This window comes from Culex pipiens, chromosome 2 (genome assembly GCF_016801865.2).
Source record: "Culex pipiens pallens isolate TS chromosome 2, TS_CPP_V2, whole genome shotgun sequence".
Taxonomy (NCBI): domain Eukaryota; kingdom Metazoa; phylum Arthropoda; class Insecta; order Diptera; family Culicidae; genus Culex; species Culex pipiens.
The window spans coordinates 26831245-26849865 of record NC_068938.1 but is presented as its reverse complement, the minus strand read 5'-3'; the positions used below and the strand labels follow the sequence as shown (position 1 = coordinate 26849865).

Sequence of the window (18621 nt, the reverse complement as noted above, 5' to 3'; positions counted from 1 at the left end):
CGGGCACCGGAACAGGTTCTATCCGGAAACGGTTCACTGAGCTGATGTTAATTGTTGCCCAACTGGAACCGGCTCCGCTGCCCCGTAGGAACTAACCATGTCAATTATTTTTACAGGATGATGTATTAGGATGATGCCTTGTAGTTTTGCATCATTTCCGAAATTTTTCTGTTGAAAAGTTTTTATTATATTGGCCAAATACCCATATAGGAGGGCCGAGGTACCCCAACAGAATCCGGAATATCTCCGGTAAAAATGGACCACATTTGTCCCCCATCTGGCAGTTCAAAATATAGACAAATCTGGATCTTTTGCAACCGAAAGCATCCAAATTGGTCAATTCTATCAAAAGTTATGGGATTTCTAAGAAAAAAAATAGGGGTCAAATGACTACCCAAGCGTTTGAGTGTTAAACCTTTACATTGCAATATCTCAGCAACTAAAGGTCGTATCAACAAAGTCCAAAGAAGCAAAATATAGAAAATTTTCTCAGCTTTTCAAAAATATTTTTTCCAAAAGTGTGCAAACATGTGTACTAATTTAAAACAATGAAAAACTGCGACTATTTTCAAAAAAGTCACCTAAATATGGATTGAACTTGAAAACGGTGCACTTTATCAAAATTTTACTATAGTACTTTTTGATTGCAAATTTGATTTTACATCGAAAAATGAAGTTGAAAAAATGTTTCGACCTATATTTCGATTTTTTGAAAAAACAGTATTTATAACAAAAATCATAACTCGGTCAATGATTTTTTGAACAACCTGTATCCATACCTACAACTTTGCCGATGACACCAAATCGATCAAAAAATTCCTTCAAAAGATACAGATTTTTGAATTTTCATACATCATTTTTATATGGACAGCTGCGAAATTTGTATGGAAAATTATATGGACAAACTAATTATGCAAAATGGCTTCTTTGGGCATACCGAAGCCACCAAAAAAGTTTCAGTCGGATTAAAAAATACAACAAAAAAATCGAATGACCGAAATCCTAGAGAACTGCTTTGATGTTCAAAGCACTATTTGAGTTCTGAAAAACAAATATTTTTATTTTCTGTCATGTCAATTTGGACTTATGGGCCAAATTTTAAGCGCCAGGTTGCATTTGAAAGAGGAGATCTCTAAGGGGTGTTTTTCTTTAAACTTGAGATAGCTTTGTTTGAAAAAGTCTAATTTTCAAGGGTAATGGGTGTGAGACCACCCTAATGAAAATTGAAAATTTTCTGTCTATGCGTTTTCCATGTTTTTTTGCCGCTGTATCTGAATTTGCCCTCAGAAATTTTTGGTCATATTTTGAGTTTTTAAGTAAAATTATCATAAAACCCAATAAATAGTTGGAAAATTTTCGAATTTCGTTAAGGTGGTCCCATATGGTTTTCCCTTGAAAATTAGACATTTTCAAATGAAGATATCTCGAGTTAAAAGAAAAATACCCCTGGGGCATTTGTAGTGCTAGATCTCCTCTTTCGAATGCAATCTGGCGCTTAAAATTTGGCCTGTGCCTTTTCGAGATATTTGAGTTTTAAATTTGACTTTAAAATGCATCTTTTGAGACACCTTTTGATGGTGCCAAATCTGGTCCAAGAGATGTGAAATATAAAAATCCTTACAGAAATATCAATAATCCTTTTAAAAGCAAAAAAAAATTGAAATCAAAAATTATTTTCTCCTTAAAAAAAAGTGAAAAATCCTTTACTTTTCACTCTGGAACTTTAAAAATCGGACAAATAAATTCTTACAATTTCTTTATATGTCATCTAAAAAGACTGTAAATTTCAACTGATGATAACTGATGGACAATTTTAAATATTAATGAAAACATTTGAAAAATATTTAACAAAATCAAATTTTTAAATTGAGCTTTGCTTTTTTAATCGTCTTTCAATTTTGGTGTTTAATTCTTTAATAGTTTTCATTATTTTCATTTAAATCAAAACTTTTTTTAATATTTGTCGTTGAAAAGGTCTGTGATTTTTGCAAAAGAAATATTTTTTTTCATTTAGAATAGACCAATAGTTTCCGAGGAGATAACGTCCGAAACATAGAAAAAAAAAACATTTTCATCGGTGCTTTTCTTTCAAGAATTATTTTTAAACTCGAAAACCCAAAACACAATTGCAAATGTAGGGGAGAGTGGGGAGACTTGATCCCCTTTTTTGTATCTCACATATTTCTGTCAATTTCTCACAAAACTATGATCTTTTTGCATGAATTGAAAGCTTAAACATTCAACTATGTTTGGCTGATAAGGGTATTTCATCAGATAAACTCTTAGAATAATGCCAAGCGTTTTATAAAAATATTTTAAACCGGCAAATTTGAAAATGTTGGGGGTAATTTGATCCCCCTTTCAATATTGTGAAGAAATCTTAAGCAAAATGTTTCTTATTAATCCAAACTTTTAATTTTCTATAAGATACAGCAACTTCACATTAAACCTGTACGTTTGTGTTCAAAATATAACAAGTTTAGCATGTGAAATATTTAAAAACTTAAAATTTTCTTTTTTAGACCAAAATTGAGCATGTTTACAAAAGCTGGTAATTTTTGTTTACAAAACTTTTGAAAAATGGTTCAAACTGCAGTTAGTTATGTACAACTATACTGAAGGAAACTATGTACGAAAACCCAGCCAATTTTTTTAATCTTGAGGCTGATTACAGTGACTGTAAAAATGCAGGGATCAAGTCTCCCTAAACGCACTTTTTTAAACAATTGATTGTAAAAATAGTATGACGATAAATTTAACGTCAAATGCGTAAGGGTTTTAGAGTTGATATGTTTATCAAACAATTCATGTATAAAAAATATTTTTTTGAATAATTTTTGAGTGTTTTCTATACTTATCAAAACAAAGAAAAAAGATCTCTTGGAAGTTTTTTGCAGCACTTCTTCGAAAAATGTGTGTAACTCAATCTAAACATTTTTTATTTTTTTTCTTTGTTTTCTACAATGAGTTTTAGTCAATTTCGCACAACTTTCTAGAACAAAGCTAATTGTTTTACCCACATGCTGACGAGATACAGCCTTGGGATCAAGTCTCCCCGGGGATCAAGTCTCCCCACTCTCCCCTATACTTTGATGTTGCTTTAACTTGAAAATGGTATATTTAATCAAAAAAAAAAATGAAAAGTACTTTCGATTGAAAATTTTGTTTTGAATTTCAAAAGTTTATTTTCACTAAATGATTTCTCTTTCTTTTTTTCAATTTCTGCCATGAGCTGTAACTGCTCTCCAACGAAGTATATTTTTAGAAGTTTTGTTGATTTTTTCATATCTGACATTTATCTATTTTCTGTTCATCCAGAAATCACAGCAAAACGGTTCAACTTTAAACAGCGCTTACGCACTCTTAAAACCAGCAAACATCCACCTTCAACACACTCCACACAACCAACTTTTGATGACACTCTCAAAAAAAAATTCCCAACATCACCTCAACATGCAGCCCACCAAAACCAAACCACCAGACCAAGTTTGCTATCAGCGAAAAATTATCATATTTTCTGCTTGATTCCCCCCGGAGGAGACTGGGAGGGAGGGAGAGCGTACATATTGCTGATGCTGCCTTTCGGTAGAAGGACCCTCCTCCCATGACTCCAATATATTTAATATACTTTAAATTGTTATGCTCATTTGAATTCTGGAATTTGCATAAATTCCCCGTTGGGTGGGGGAGGCTGCGAGGAAAAAAAAAACGAAAAACTTCCCATTTTTTTCAACGATTTTTTCTTTTCGTTGAAAAAGGTGGATGGGAAAATTGTTGGGGGGTCGTTTTGGGGTGAGAAAAGTGAATGTTTGTTGCGGTGTGTTGGAGGCATTATTATCGGCGAAAGACGAGCAGCACCCATTACACAACATTCAACGCCGGCGAAAAACCCGAATGTGAGGTGAGGTGGTTGAAATTGTAACTGGGTGTGATTTGAGGTTGTGTTCTGATGGGATGGAAAATTGCGTGTTTGGATGGAACAAAATTTGGAGACGGAAGGAAGCACTGTTTCGATTGGGAACGTATGTTTATTTTGGAGAGTTTTGTTGTGGAAGGGCTTCGCAATTTATTTCATGCGGAGGAAATTGATTTGCATTGAGCGATTGCGGTGGGGTGATATCAATTACCAATTATTTATTTTTGGCAGCTGAGATTGACGTCGGTTGATGAGGCTTTGCAACGTGACTGGGTAAAATGTGTCATTTAAAGAGAAATTAAAAAAAAATGTACCAGAAACTCATTGTATGGAACAAAATTTTGAAATCAACCGCGTTCTATTTTTGGGATTGGGCATAATATATTTATCAATTTATCAATTTATCAGATTATCAATTTATCAATTTATCAATTTATCAATTTATCAATTTATCAATTTATCAATTTATCAATTTATCAATTTATCAATTATCAATTTATCAATTTTTCAATTTATCAATTTATCAATTTATCAATTTATCAATTTATCAATTTATCAATTTATCAATTTATCAATTTATCAATTTATCAATTTATCAATTTATCAATTTATCAATTTATCAATTTATCAATTTATCAATTTATCAATTTATCAATTTATCAATTTATCAATTTATCAATTTATCAATTTATCAATTTATCAATTTATCAATTTATCAATTTATCAATTTATCAATTTATCAATTTATCAATTTATCAATTTATAAATTTATCAATTTATCAATTTATCAATTTATCAATTTATCAATTTATCAATTTATCAATTTATCAATTTATCAATTTATCAATTTATCAATTTATCAATTTATCAATTTATCAATTTATCAATTTAATTTACGGTAGGAAACGATTACTTTTTTATTCGTTAGTCTTAATAGCCGAAAGAAAAAAAAATTTAAATATGACAATCATTGCGAAAAAATGTAAGATTCTACATGAAAAAATCATTTTTTTCGATTTTGGAGGGATGGAAGTGACAAACACTTTGAAAAATATTTGCAATAGCTTTATGGGAAACGTCATTGCCTTAAAATCGTAGAAAAGGTGCAAATCGGTACCGGTTGTTTGAACCAGTTCAACCAAATCGGTTCAAATTTATCACGAAAAGATTGTTGGTGAACAGTAAAACATGGAAGTGGTCCAAACCGGTTCATCCGAATCGGTTCAAATTTATCACGAAGTGAAAACATAGTGAAAACCGGTTATTTGAACTGATTCAACTGAATCGGTTAAATTTTGACGTAAACTCTTTATTGAGCTTATTTGAAGAGTTTTGACACGCCACATGACATAGTTAGTGATACAAACCGCCACCGGTAATTTTACCGGTTAAAACGAATCAGGTTGAATTGCTCATATATTAATTCGTGGGATAATTTCATGAATTTTGATATGTCGCATGACCATATTTCTTCAAAATTTGGCTTTATAGTTAAAATGATTTTTTGTAATATTACAAAAATAGTTACGATAACTATTTTTCAAAAATTGTTTGAAATTTTTAACATATTTTAAATATTTTCCTCTTAGAATAGAGGTTCTCTCCTTTCCAAAATCCTATATAAGCTGGTATTTTTGGTCATTTTACAATGAATTCCATGTAACGCTTTTTTTTCCTTGTAATTTAACCAAGTTACAGCTCGTTGAAAATCCGAAAAAAAACGAAACTATTGGCACTACGCCCCCTGGGGCATGGCCTTCCTCTAACGTGGGATTTCTGCTCCAGCGCCTCTGACGAGACAGGAGAAACCGGGACCGACGTTTTACTTCACCATCCGATAGAAGCTCAGTGGATAAGCGTTGAAAATCCATGTAACGCTAAACCGGGGCTCAGTAACGTGACTGTTAACCCCTCTACTGCGTAAATTTTTGTTTTTAAAATTTTAAAGAGTCATTTTGAGCAACTTTCGTTCTACGAAAAAATGTACTTCGCTTGTTTTATGTCTTTCTTCATTTTTAGTATTTTAGTTTGCATTTTTCATGTTTAGTTTATCTTTGTTTTTGGTAGTATTTGGTCTATTCTACCACCTTGCCTTTTGAATTTTGTCATGTTTTTTCAGTCACTTTTTCAATTTTTTGCTTGTTTTTCACATTTACTGCTCTAGAATGGCACCATTATAGTTTAAATTTTAAATAAAATTTATAGCCTGGGACACTACAAAAAATACTGCATACTTCTTTTTAATTGGAACATTGGTTAAATTTTTTTTAAAAACATTGGCAAAGTCACATAAAACAAGTCAAACTTCCAACCCCTAAAATTTGTAGAGTTCTTCTTTCCAATACTTTTTAAAGATCAAAAATTGGTTGAAAAATGATTTTTGGCGATTTTTTAGATCAAACCTCGTCTAGAGGCGGCGTTGGGTTGTTGAGAGTTAATCTCCCTAGGTCTTGATTTGTAAGAATTTTCATGCTTATTCTTGTTGCAATAATGCCATAAAAGAACCATTCATTTCGCATAATTTTGAACTTTAATTTATCACTATCCTCAAATATTAATGAGATTCTCAATCTCAAGCTTGACGGAATCGGTTTTAAAATTGTTACAAATTCTTTCAGGTTCTTTAGATTTTAATTATAAATTTATTTATTTTTTCAAATAAATAATCAAAATAATTTTTAAAATTATTTCTACAAAATTCAATAAAATTAAATGTTTTCCTTTTCCTTTTCGCGCACAAAATGCCTCGAATATCCACGTTTAAAGTGCAACAAAACCTGATTTTATACGACAACCATAAAGCTCCGGCTTATTACCGCCCGTGACAAATTGATATTCGACCCAAATCTACGACCGATTTGCTGTTCGTGCAACCACGAAGCACGCTGCTGGCTATCGGGACCGAAAAATCAAACAATTACTAAACCTCTCCCTCTCGATTGATGGCGTCTGCTACAAGTCATAACAAAATATATTTTGCCAAACATTTCGATAAACCCCCGACTTTCCCCTCCTCCTGGAGTTGATTGGTTAGTCCTCGCCCCACTCTCAGTCATTAGGGATTTTATGGCACGTTTATCACCACGAATCGCGTGCACCGGCACCCGCCAAAAACGATTCCACTTTGGTGGCCACTCGTAACCCATCCCCACCGAATCCTCACAGCCAGCGTTTGCTAATGAGTCCTATAGCTTTAATTTCTAATGTTTACAGTATTTATCAAATTACCATATATTTAGTTTGAAAAAAAAAAACACGATTTGCTGAAGTTTGAAGACACTATTTGATCTTAAAAAAAATCCTTTCAATCTATTTATTAAAAAATCATCCAACTCATTTATTTTCCAATTTAAAAAATTGCTTAAAACACAATTTACTAAAATCAAACAACAAATTGTGTTATTATCTGACAACAGCTCCTCTGCTCGGGCCCCTTTGTTGATGTTTGGTTATGTGTAGGCGGGTGATAAAATCTGATTTCACTGGGTGTCCGACACGTTTTCATCGCTTATTCTCGATCCGCGATGGGGTTTATTTGGTGGGGTGTAAAATTCTGCTATTGTTCCGGGCAGTACCTGTGAACAAGCGAGATTATAATATTTTGCACTTTAAGGGAGTCCAGCCTTTATGGCGTTGGAGGTTAAATAGCAATCGAGGACTTAGATTTTTTTTAAAAATAATGTTCGATTAGTTTTGAATTCAGCGTTCTTTTTTATCAAATTTTAAACATTAGCAAATAAAACATTTTTTTCCTATTTCCAGTCCCCCCGGCGATAGTGGAATCGATGACCAGCAACGACATGGTGGTCCGTGAGGGCACCAACGTGAGCCTAACGTGCAAAGCCAAAGGCTTCCCGGAGCCGTACGTGATGTGGCGCCGGGAGGACGGCGATGAGATGGCCATCGGAGGAGAGAATGGTAAGGTGTTGTTTATACACGGAGAAAAACGAGTTCATAAAATCGTGAACAAGCGTTCATGAAAATGGGAACCACGAACAAAGTGTTCAAATAACATGGTACGTTTTTCAACATCGTACCATGGGATTTGAACACTTTGTTTGAGGTTCCCATTTTCATGAACGCTTGCTCACGATTTTAGGAACTCTTTTTTCTCCGTGTAAGTAATTTCATTTCAAGTTGCGTATTTGAATTACGGAAATTTTGGTACCCAAAAAAGTATAGGTCATCGCTTAAATTTTCAAATTATCGCAGTTTTAGTGAATGATGTTGATTTTTACCCGTTTTCGTAATTTTTCCGTTTTTGTGCAAGACACGTCGAAAAACCCATTTTTTCATGCTCAAAAAAATCATATCTCCGAATCTTGTTAAAGGATATTTGTAATTTTTGGATATTTTTTCAAAATATTACCAGGAATATGGAATTGTATTTTTTTGTTTTTTTATTGTAATAAAATTTCATTTGGTTTTTTAAATATTGCATTTAAAGTAAGAATCAATGCAAGCTCGCATATAGCATAGTAATGAATATTTTTAATAGAGTTTGAATATTCATCAAAAAAATAATTAAATGACTGTCTAATTAGGATGGTACAAATTTTATCTAAAGTTTTTCTATACCAATGTTGTTAATCGATAATATTATCTTCAATAATATTAATTTTTAACTACACGATGATAGTTTTCGCTATCGTCGCGACGATAAAAATAATCTATCATTATTGTTATCGTTAATTCAATAATTCTATCGGCGATATCGGATGATACCTCAATTATAAATTCTTTCTAAAATAAATTGAATTCATCAATGTCTTATTTAATTTTCAAAGCTTTTACTAAGAATTTTTTTTTCTGATAATGTAGGAATTTTCTTAGTAAAAATACCATATATTTAGAAAATTTAAAAAAAAAGTATCAAACGTAGCGAAATTTCAGATGGTTATCATAAAATAGTGATTTTTTTTCGGAAATACTGATTTTTTTCAAATTTGCTATATGGCTATATTCCATTTCACTTTTATTGGTTTTATTTATAAATAAATGGTTCTGAAGGGTTTAAAAAAAATACCAGAATTTGTCTGACTCAATGTCACCTCTGATGACGGTACTATAATTTTCGGAAAAATATCGTATTTTTCGAAAATACTAAGGTTGGTCAATTTTTTTTTGTCATCAAATGAAAAAAATTGCATCGGCCTGAAACGAAGCCAAATTTTGCATGATTTTTCGATTTTTTCGGGTTTTGTTTGCAGAATACTATAATTTTCACAAAATGCCATATTTTCTCGAAAATACTGGAAATTTTAAACGAAGCGAAATATTGAATGAATTTTAACTTTACAGGATTTTTTTTAAATGTTTAATACTCAATTTTTAACAAATTACTACATTTTTAAAAGCACGTGTTTTGCACTTGTATGTGATTTTTTTTAATTTAGGAAAATTTTCTTATTTTACAAACAAAACCTTACTTAAGAGGCAGTATTTGTAGATTCTGCTCGGTTTGTTCTAGAGGTCATATCGAGGTGCTCCGATTTGGATGAAACTTTCAGGGTTTGTTTGTCTATACATGAGATGAACTCATGCCAAATATGAGCCCTCTACGACAAAGGGAAGTGGGGTAAAACGGGCATTGAAGTTTGAGGTCCAAAAAATATGAAAAATCTTAAAATTGCTCGCATTTCCGTAAACTTCATCAATTCCAACTCTCTTAGATGCATTCGAATGGTCTTTCAAAACCCTTCAAAATGTGCTATAGACATCCAGGATTGGTTTGACTTTTTCTCATAGCTTTTGCAAATTACTGTTGAAAATGGATTTTTTTAAAACCTTAATAACTTTTCCTAACAGCCTCCAACACCCATACTCCTATAGGTCAAAAGTTAGGGAATTTCATGGACTATAAGCCTACGGTATTTACTTTTTGGCCAATTGCAGTTTTTCTCATAGATTTACGGTTTTTTTAGAACAAACATTTTACAACGTTAGTTTTTGCCCTGTATGCCGAGGAGACGGCACTTTTTGGTCTCAATTTTGTTATATTCGGAATCCTCGGACAATTTCACGTAAGTTAGAAGTATTGGAGTTCTAATATTGCTTTAAAAAATAATTAAATAAAACATTTTTGAAAAAAGAAATAGATCTTATTTACCCTATGCTCAATACGTCAAATGCTGTATCAAGTAGGCGAAAACTTGTTTTATCCTTAATCCGACAAAATGCTACACAATATTTTAATTAATTCTAAATGGCATTTTTTACAATCAAATTCAAAATTACAACACCTCAACCTAATGTAAAATTTTCTGAGGATTCCGAATATGTCAAAATTGAGACCTAAAAGTGCCGCTATGGAGGCCTACAGGGCAAAAACTAACGTTGTAAAATTTTTGTTCTAGAAAAATCGTCAAACTATGAGAAAAACTGCGATTGGCCAAAAAGTTAATATCGTAGGCTTATAGTCCATGAAATTTCCTAACTTTTGACCTATAGGAGTATGGGTGTTGGAGGCTGTTGGGAAAAGTTATTAAGGTTTTAAAAAAATCCATTTTCAACAGTAATTTGCAAAAGCTACGAGAAAAAGTCAAACCAATCCTGGATGTCTATAGCACATTTTGAAGGGTTTTAAAAGACCATTCGAATGCATCTAAGAGAGTTGGAATTGATGAAGTTTTACGGAAATGCGAGCAATTTTAAGATTTTTCATATTTTTTGGACCTCAAACTTCAATGCCCGTTTTACCCCACTTCCCTTTGTCGTAGAGGGCTCATATTTGGCATGAGTTCATCTCATGTATAGACAAACAAACCCTGAAAGTTTCATCCAAATCGGAGCACCTCGATACGACCTGTTTCACATCGGTGAAAAACTCGCTCTTAAGTGAAAATAAATTAAATTAAACTTGGTCTGAAACCCACATCGCAAATTATGAATTACGAGTATATATACTTGAACAAATACCGTATTTTGTGAAAATTACAGTATTTTACACAAAAATTACTTGAACAAAGTGAAAATAGATACAAAATTTCACTTTGTTTCATAACCATGTTGCAAATTAATTGAATTTTAGTTTTTTTTACTGTGGAAAACACGGAACTTTTTGAAAATTCAATTATTTTACAAAATACGCGTGATAGTGAAAATGAATTCAAAAATCACTTTGTCCGATACCTATATTTAAAAAAATGTTTTTAATTGTATTATTGTATTGACCGATTCTTCGGCTCCTTTTCAAAAAATTCCCAAGTTTTTTTCAGCGTTTTGGCTGTAGTGGCACAATTAAAGAAGAAACTCCCAATGTTATTACATATTTGAAAAGATAATTGATTTTCCAACATAGAAATGACTTGCATAATGAACAATATTATACCTGTGCTTCTCCTGAAATGAAAATGTAGCGTGACGGGACAACATCGTAAAACTGGAATTTTAAAAAGCACACCAAAAAAATCTACACGGTTTTGCAAGATTGATTTTTTAAAACTTTTGCTCTTCTACATATTATCACAAAACGAATCTTTTGCTCCTTGAACTGAAAGATTTGGTTGAGATTTGAGTTTTTACCAGCCATTTCTTTTCGTGACGGGACAACGAAAGGAGCAGATTTATGAAAAAACTCCTCTCCCATTCAATGACTTGCAGACCTTATTTGGTCAATATTTTTGGCATTTCAGATAAGAAAACGCATTTAAAGCACATTGCAATTATTAGATCATAATTAAAATGAAATTTTTCATATAAAAAATCACATTGAAAATTGAAAAAAGTGACATTTTGGTGTAGCTTCGCTAAGAATCGGTCTATTGAATTGTATTTAAACACTTGCTTACATTTCCTTTTTTCAGCCTGCGAGAAAATCATTAAAAAAAATATTGTGATGTTTTCTTCTATCATTTTACTTTCGATATGTATGTTTCTTGTTTTTTTTCTGGTATTATGCGCCTTAGTTAAAATAAGTTATTAATTTCTTTGTTTCTGTTGTTCATAGTTTTTGCAATCACTTAAAAATCAAAAACATCATGATTTGAAATCCGGACACTAAGTAAAGATTGTTTTGCTGGCTAAATATTTGATACTCAACAATAATAATATATATAATTTTTTCTCAGTTGTGCTACAGAATAATTATTTTGAAAAGGGTATGAATCATACATTTTTTTTAAATGAAGCGAAGTTTTTAATGAACAAAGTGCTATAAAAACATTCGAAAATCTGTATCTTGAGAAGAGATTTTCTGGTCGGTCTGATGCCTCGGAAAAGTTGTTTGTTTTGATTAGGAATATTCTGAAAAATACAGTTACAGTCTTATACATTCTTTTATATAACTTTTTATTACAAAAACACGACTATTCCGTTCAGAAATGGAGTTATGTTTGAGAGCGTTAGAAAGAATCAAGTAAAAAAGTTTGAATTTTAAAATTATATAATTATACATATCAATACTGAGATCATCAGTACGAATTGAATAAATAGTTGAGAAAAATTTGTTATGATTTTCTGCACCTGAGATCATAAACAATTTATTGAACTGTTATTTATTTGAAATATTGTTTGATAATGTGGTTAAACGAAATTGACTAATATTAGTTCATCATTGTAAATTAAATTATTGTTGCAAAAACAGCATGATTTTTTAAGGTGATTATTTTTTTATTGCTTATCCAATTATTGTTTTATGAAACTATTTTAATTTTTTGAATGAAATGAATAAGATTATACAAACTGTGTTCTTCGTGAATTGGCAAAAGTTGTATCAAACTAGAGAAATTTGATTTTTTAAGCCTTTAGAGCATCAAATATTGCCAATGATTTATCAATGAGACCTTAACCTCACTTTATCCTTTGAGTGAAATGTAGAAAAAATAACCCCAACCAATCTCCTGTTAATCCCCAACAGTCAACGTGGTCGACGGCGAAATGCTGTACATCACCAAGGTCAGCCGGTTGCACATGGCCGCGTACCTGTGCGTAGCGTCCAACGGTGTCCCACCATCCATCAGCAAACGGGTCCAGCTGAGGGTACAATGTAAGTTTTATCCCTTCCCCCTTTATCTACACTAAACAAGAGATTAGTTCATTGCTTGAATGTATCCCCATAAACTGCTTTCTTCGTCCCAGTCCCTCCGATGTTGTCCATCCCGAACCAACTGGAGGGGGCGTACGTCGGTCAGGATGTCATCCTCGAGTGCCACACGGAGGCGTATCCGGCCTCCATAAATTACTGGACGACCGAGCGGGGAGATATGATAATTTCCGGTAAGTTGAACTTCTTAGATTAGGTAAGGGGGGCTGGTTGACCTGTTGACGGGATATCAAGGGTCATAAATCATTCAAGGGTGGTGCGGTTCGAGTGTGTGTATTGTGAGTGATTTCAACGGTGACAGTTTCGATCAATTAAGTTGGCACTTCTTACGGTCGTAAGCTGTGTGTTTGATTAGAGAGGTTGCGGTATATTTTTGGGAGATTTATTGGAAACAAATTTGAGTTAAATTTCTTTTTAATTTTTATCGTTTGTTCTATTAAACTGATGACTACTAAGCAATCTTCGTACATTTTACTTATTAATTTAATGTTTGCAAAATGATGAAAGATTGCATGAAGCTCATCAATCCAATATCCAAGTTTTTACAAAATTTAATACAAAAGATGAAATTTGCTTCAACTGTCCTCATAAAATGACTAAACATTAGTCATAGAACAAATTATCTATAAAAACCCTATCAACTTTTCACCGCAATCAATCAGTTAAGGATCTCCCATTTTCGCTCATTAAACTGCCCTCAATCGGACAGCATCCGACAGCAATCAATAAAGCTCAACTCAATTTGGCGAATTAGTTACAAGTGAGCTGTGCCATGAATGGCAAACACACACACACACAAAGTCAATTGGAAACTGATTCTCCGGGACCAAATGGGCATCCTTGGTCTCACTTCCGGTGGAGGAGGCGCAGGGAGGTGGGACGTTGATGAAAAAGGACACTACAATATTTGCAAATAAATCATACCGAAATAGCTTTTGAAGTCACTGGGTTTCGGCATAAAGTGGCGACAAAGAGGAAGGAACTAATCGAGATTATGTGGGCGGAAAGGATCCGGAAATCGACATAACACCTCGTCTAATTGAATTGACATTTATTTTTGGAGCAGCTGGTTGAAAAGAGGGTGTCGACACCCGGAAGTCGATGAGAAGGGTGAAAAGGGGCTGCTCGGAAATAGGGTTCCTGGTGTTATTTTAACTTTTAGTTTGATAGGATCAATGATGTCATGACACAGAAGATGAAGTTTATGAGATCAGATTGGCAATAAATTTGATATGGAATTAAATCGAGTTCGTTAAGATCTAAAGAAAGTTGTTGCAAGTGAATATTATCAAAATAAAAAAAAAAATAAATTGCATTCAATCATTTAATTTGTCATTTAAAAGTAGTTTATGCAACAAGTTGCAAAAAAAGGATTTTTTCAGCACGAGTCGTACGTTTTTCCAACGAGGTTCACCGAGTTGTATAAATATGAAGAGTGCTGAAAAAATCAAGTTTTGCAACGATTTCCATACAACATTTTTTACAATTCCAAAAAACACACACTGAGTGAAATTTTATGTCAAATTTTCATGTATTTTGTCAATAAATCGTTTAAATCAAAAAAATTTAAAAGGTGTTACTTTTCAAAACAAGTTGTGAAAAGTTCAACTTTTCAGCACCCATTTGAGTGCTGAAAAGTAGAACTATTCAGCATTTATTTTGAAAAGTGTAGCTATTCGATTCTGTTATTTTTGCTACAGAAAAGTAGGCTATTTCGTCGTTCAAAAATGACAGGAAAAGTAAGTAGTTTCACGACGGAATTGCAAAAATATTTTTTTATTATTACTGACAATTTTTGTGCATTTATGTCAAAAAATTATCAAAAATCCTATTATTTTTTATAAAGGCATTCCGTCTTCTTGTTCCAATTTTTTTAAATGTTACCTGCGATTGGTAACAATTTATAAAACGATTAATTTATTTTTTTTTACAAAAATTGCAGTCATTTTATTCCCGACTGAAACAATTTTTATTTTTTTTAAGTTTTTAGTTTTTAGTTTTTAGTTTTTAGTTTTTAGTTTTTAGTTTTTAGTTTTTAGTTTTTAGTTTTTAGTTTTTAGTTTTTAGTTTTTAGTTTTTAGTTTTTAGTTTTTAGTTTTTAGTTTTTAGTTTTTAGTTTTTAGTTTTTAGTTTTTAGTTTTTAGTTTTTAGTTTTTAGTTTTTAGTTTTTAGTTTATAGTTTTTAGTTTTTAGTTTTTAGTTTTTAGTTTTTAGTTTTTTAGTTTTTAGTTTTTAGTTTTTAGTTTTTAGTTTTTAGTTTTTAGTTTTAGTTTTTAGTTTTTAGTTTTTAGTTTTTAGTTTTTAGTTTTTAGTTTTTAGTTTTTAGTTTTTAGTTTTTAGTTTTTAGTTTTTAGTTTTTAGTTTTTAGTTTTTAGTTTTTAGTTTTTAGTTTTTAGTTTTTAGTTTTTAGTTTTTAGTTTTTAGTTTTTAGTTTTTAGTTTTTAGTTTTTAGTTTTTAGTTTTTAGTTTTTAGTTTTTAGTTTTTTAGTTTTTAGTTTTTAGTTTTTAGTTTTTAGTTTTTAGTTTTTAGTTTTTAGTTTTTTAGTTTTTAGTTTTTAGTTTTTAGTTTTTAGTTTTTAGTTTTTAGTTTTAGTTTTTAGTTTTTAGTTTTTAGTTTTTAGTTTTTAGTTTTTAGTTTTTAGTTTTTAGTTTTTAGTTTTTAGTTTTTAGTTTTTAGTTTTTAGTTTTTAGTTTTTAGTTTTTAGTTTTTAGTTTTTAGTTTTTAGTTTTTTGTTTTTATTTTTTAGTTTTTAGTTTTAGTTTTTAGTTTTTAGTTTTTAGTTTTTAGTTTTTAGTTTTTAGTTTTTAGTTTTTAGTTTTTAGTTTTTAGTTTTTAGTTTTTAGTTTTTAGTTTTTAGTTTTTAGTTTTTAGTTTTTAGTTTTTAGTTTTTAGTTTTTAGTTTTTAGTTTTTAGTTTTTAGTTTTTAGTTTTTAGTTTTTAGTTTTTAGTTTTTAGTTTTTAGTTTTTAGTTTTTAGTTTTTAGTTTTTAGTTTTTAGTTTTTAGTTTTTAGTTTTTAGTTTTTAGTTTTTAGTTTTTAGTTTTTAGTTTTTAGTTTTTAGTTTTTAGTTTTTAGTTTTTAGTTTTTTAGTTTTTAGTTTTTAGTTTTTAGTTTTTAGTTTTTAGTTTTTAGTTTTTAGTTTTTAGTTTTTAGTTTTTAGTTTTTAGTTTTTAGTTTTTTAGTTTTTAGTTTTTAGTTTTTAGTTTTTAGTTTTTAGTTTTTAGTTTTTAGTTTTTAGTTTTTAGTTTTTAGTTTTTAGTTTTTAGTTTTTAGTTTTTAGTTTTTAGTTTTTAGTTTTTAGTTTTTAGTTTTTAGTTTTTAGTTTTTAGTTTTTAGTTTTTAGTTTTTAGTTTTTAGTTTTTAGTTTTTAGTTTTTAGTTTTTAGTTTTTAGTTTTTAGTTTTTAGTTTTTAGTTTTTAGTTTTTAGTTTTTAGTTTTTAGTTTTTAGTTTTTAGTTTTTAGTTCTTAGTTTTTAGTTTTTAGTTTTTAGTTTTTTGTTTTTAGTTTTTAGTTTTTAGTTTTTAGTTTTTAGTTTTTAGTTTTTAGTTTTTAGTTTTTAGTTTTTAGTTTTTAGTTTTTAGTTTTTAGTTTTTAGTTTTTAGTTTTTAGTTTTTAGTTTTTAGTTTTTAGTTTTTAGTTTTTAGTTTTTAGTTTTTAGTTTTTAGTTTTTAGTTTTTAGTTTTTAGTTTTTAGTTTTTAGTTTTTAGTTTTTAGTTTTTAGTTTTTAGTTTTTAGTTTTTAGTTTTTAGTTTTTAGTTTTTAGTTTTTAGTTTTTAGTTTTTAGTTTTTAGTTTTTAGTTTTTAGTAAATGCAGTAAGCTCTTTTGGTTTAGTTCTCTCCAGAAAAAAACTCTCTTTTCAACTATTGCCATCAACTTTCACCAATTAAACCACAAAGCATCAATTCAACCATTTCTGAAACTCGGTCAAAAGAGCCTAAACTGCCATCATACCCCTTCTTCACCCTTGCCAAAATATCGATCGCTCGTTCACAAATGCCACTGTTTGAGTTGTTCAGAGCGCCAACTAATCCGACTGCCTGTTTGGACTTCATCTAACCAATGTTTGTGTCTGTTTCGCGATTCGATTGTTCCGCCAAATCCTGACAGTCCTGTTGTGCTGACCGGGGCCTGTGATGTTCGATCCCTTTGATGTCAAACGTCCAAACTTTGAAAGACCCGCCGGCGCGCGACCAACCGACAGACAACAGAAAGCCGCAGTCAATTGGCCCTTTGTCCTCGAATGTCCGGTGCTGGCGGCACTGTAGTCGGAATGTCATGTCTGGTACGGGACAGAACGGGATTGAATACGTGTGAAATCATTCGTTTACGTAACAAGTTGAAAAAACAGTTAATTTGAGAAATTGAATCGTATTTTAACAATTTAAGGAAAATTTGTGGAAACTGGCATCACTGGTCAAAGCTCGACTTCAAGCTTAAGTAGCTGACATCAAATCTGTTAGCGGAAGTATTCTGTTTACGTCTTTGATGTCCTCTCTCGTCGGCTCTTTTGTGTATCAACAACATGTTATCAACCCGGGAGTCAACACAGACGCACTCAAACTCACACACATGAGCAGTAGCAGCATTGACAGCACCCAGATCCAGTGCTGGAGAAGAAGCGCTCTCTTGCTGTGAAAGGAATTTCAGCCTTCAAAAGGACGGCTCAAGATGAAAGATACGGCGAGTGGTATTTAACGTGTGGTAACAAAGTGTCAGATTGCACCGGAATTGCCATCATCTAGCCGGAGTGCAGCGGCGGCGATGCGGTGGACGGCGTTGTTGGCATTGACGGAATTTATGGTCTTTTGCAAGTGACTCGTGGGGAAGTGAGCTGCCAAGGTTGCATGATACCTGAAAAGCAGGCAGTTTTGTCAGAAAAAAATATAAACTAAACTGGATTTTAGTCTCATTTTAAAGAGAATTCTGCGATAAGTTTTTGTAGATACCCTTAAAATAAACAATGTTATATGTTACCACATTGTTTCTTAGCAAATCACTTCACAGCAAAAAATCCGATGGTAAAATCGCAAGCAAAAGCATGCACATCACCTTCGTCAAATTGATCACTTAATATAACACACTGCATGTACAATTTTTGCAAACACAAAAAAAGTTGCAACCGACGGGATTCAAACTAGCACCAACAGTAACGACTGGCGCCTTAGCCCACTCGGCCATCAGACCGATGAAAATCAGTAAGGATAAACGCATATATGAGCATGACATTTCGGTCAAGTTGGTTTCCCATACTGATGGGCTACATATTTCAGAGTGTAAAATCACATTAAATTGCATAAAATAATGTAATTTTTATTTTACACCGAGGCCTTTTACACGCAGCTGGATTACTACTTTTTTTAGCTGTGTTGGCATTACACGGATAATGCTTTTCACGACTACTTTATTTTCTGCAAAAAAATTGGCCTGTTCCATAATTTTCGGATAACAAAACATCTCACAAATTTCACACAAAAAAAACTGTTTAATCATAAATCATAATTCTCCGTAACCGAAAATATGGAAAAAAATTGTAGGGAATCTATGAGTATTTTTTTAAATTTTTGCAAATTTAATAATCAATGTATTTTTTTGTTTGGATACATGGGCCTGAGAATGTCAAGTAATAAATAATTATACTGATTATTAGCTACTAATTAAGTT

At 31.4% G+C, this 18621-nt stretch overlaps 1 protein-coding gene across 1 annotated transcript in view; it reads left to right on the top strand.

The window, feature by feature from the left end:
• Positions 1–18621, top strand: part of LOC120421281 (lachesin-like) — a 329464-nt gene that overhangs the window by 264893 nt on the left and 45950 nt on the right. The window contains exons 6-8 of the mRNA XM_039584474.2: positions 7679–7834; positions 12774–12902; positions 12995–13132. Coding sequence (XP_039440408.1) covers positions 7679–7834; positions 12774–12902; positions 12995–13132 — 423 coding nt within the window. The remainder of the gene's footprint in view (positions 1–7678; positions 7835–12773; positions 12903–12994; positions 13133–18621) is intronic.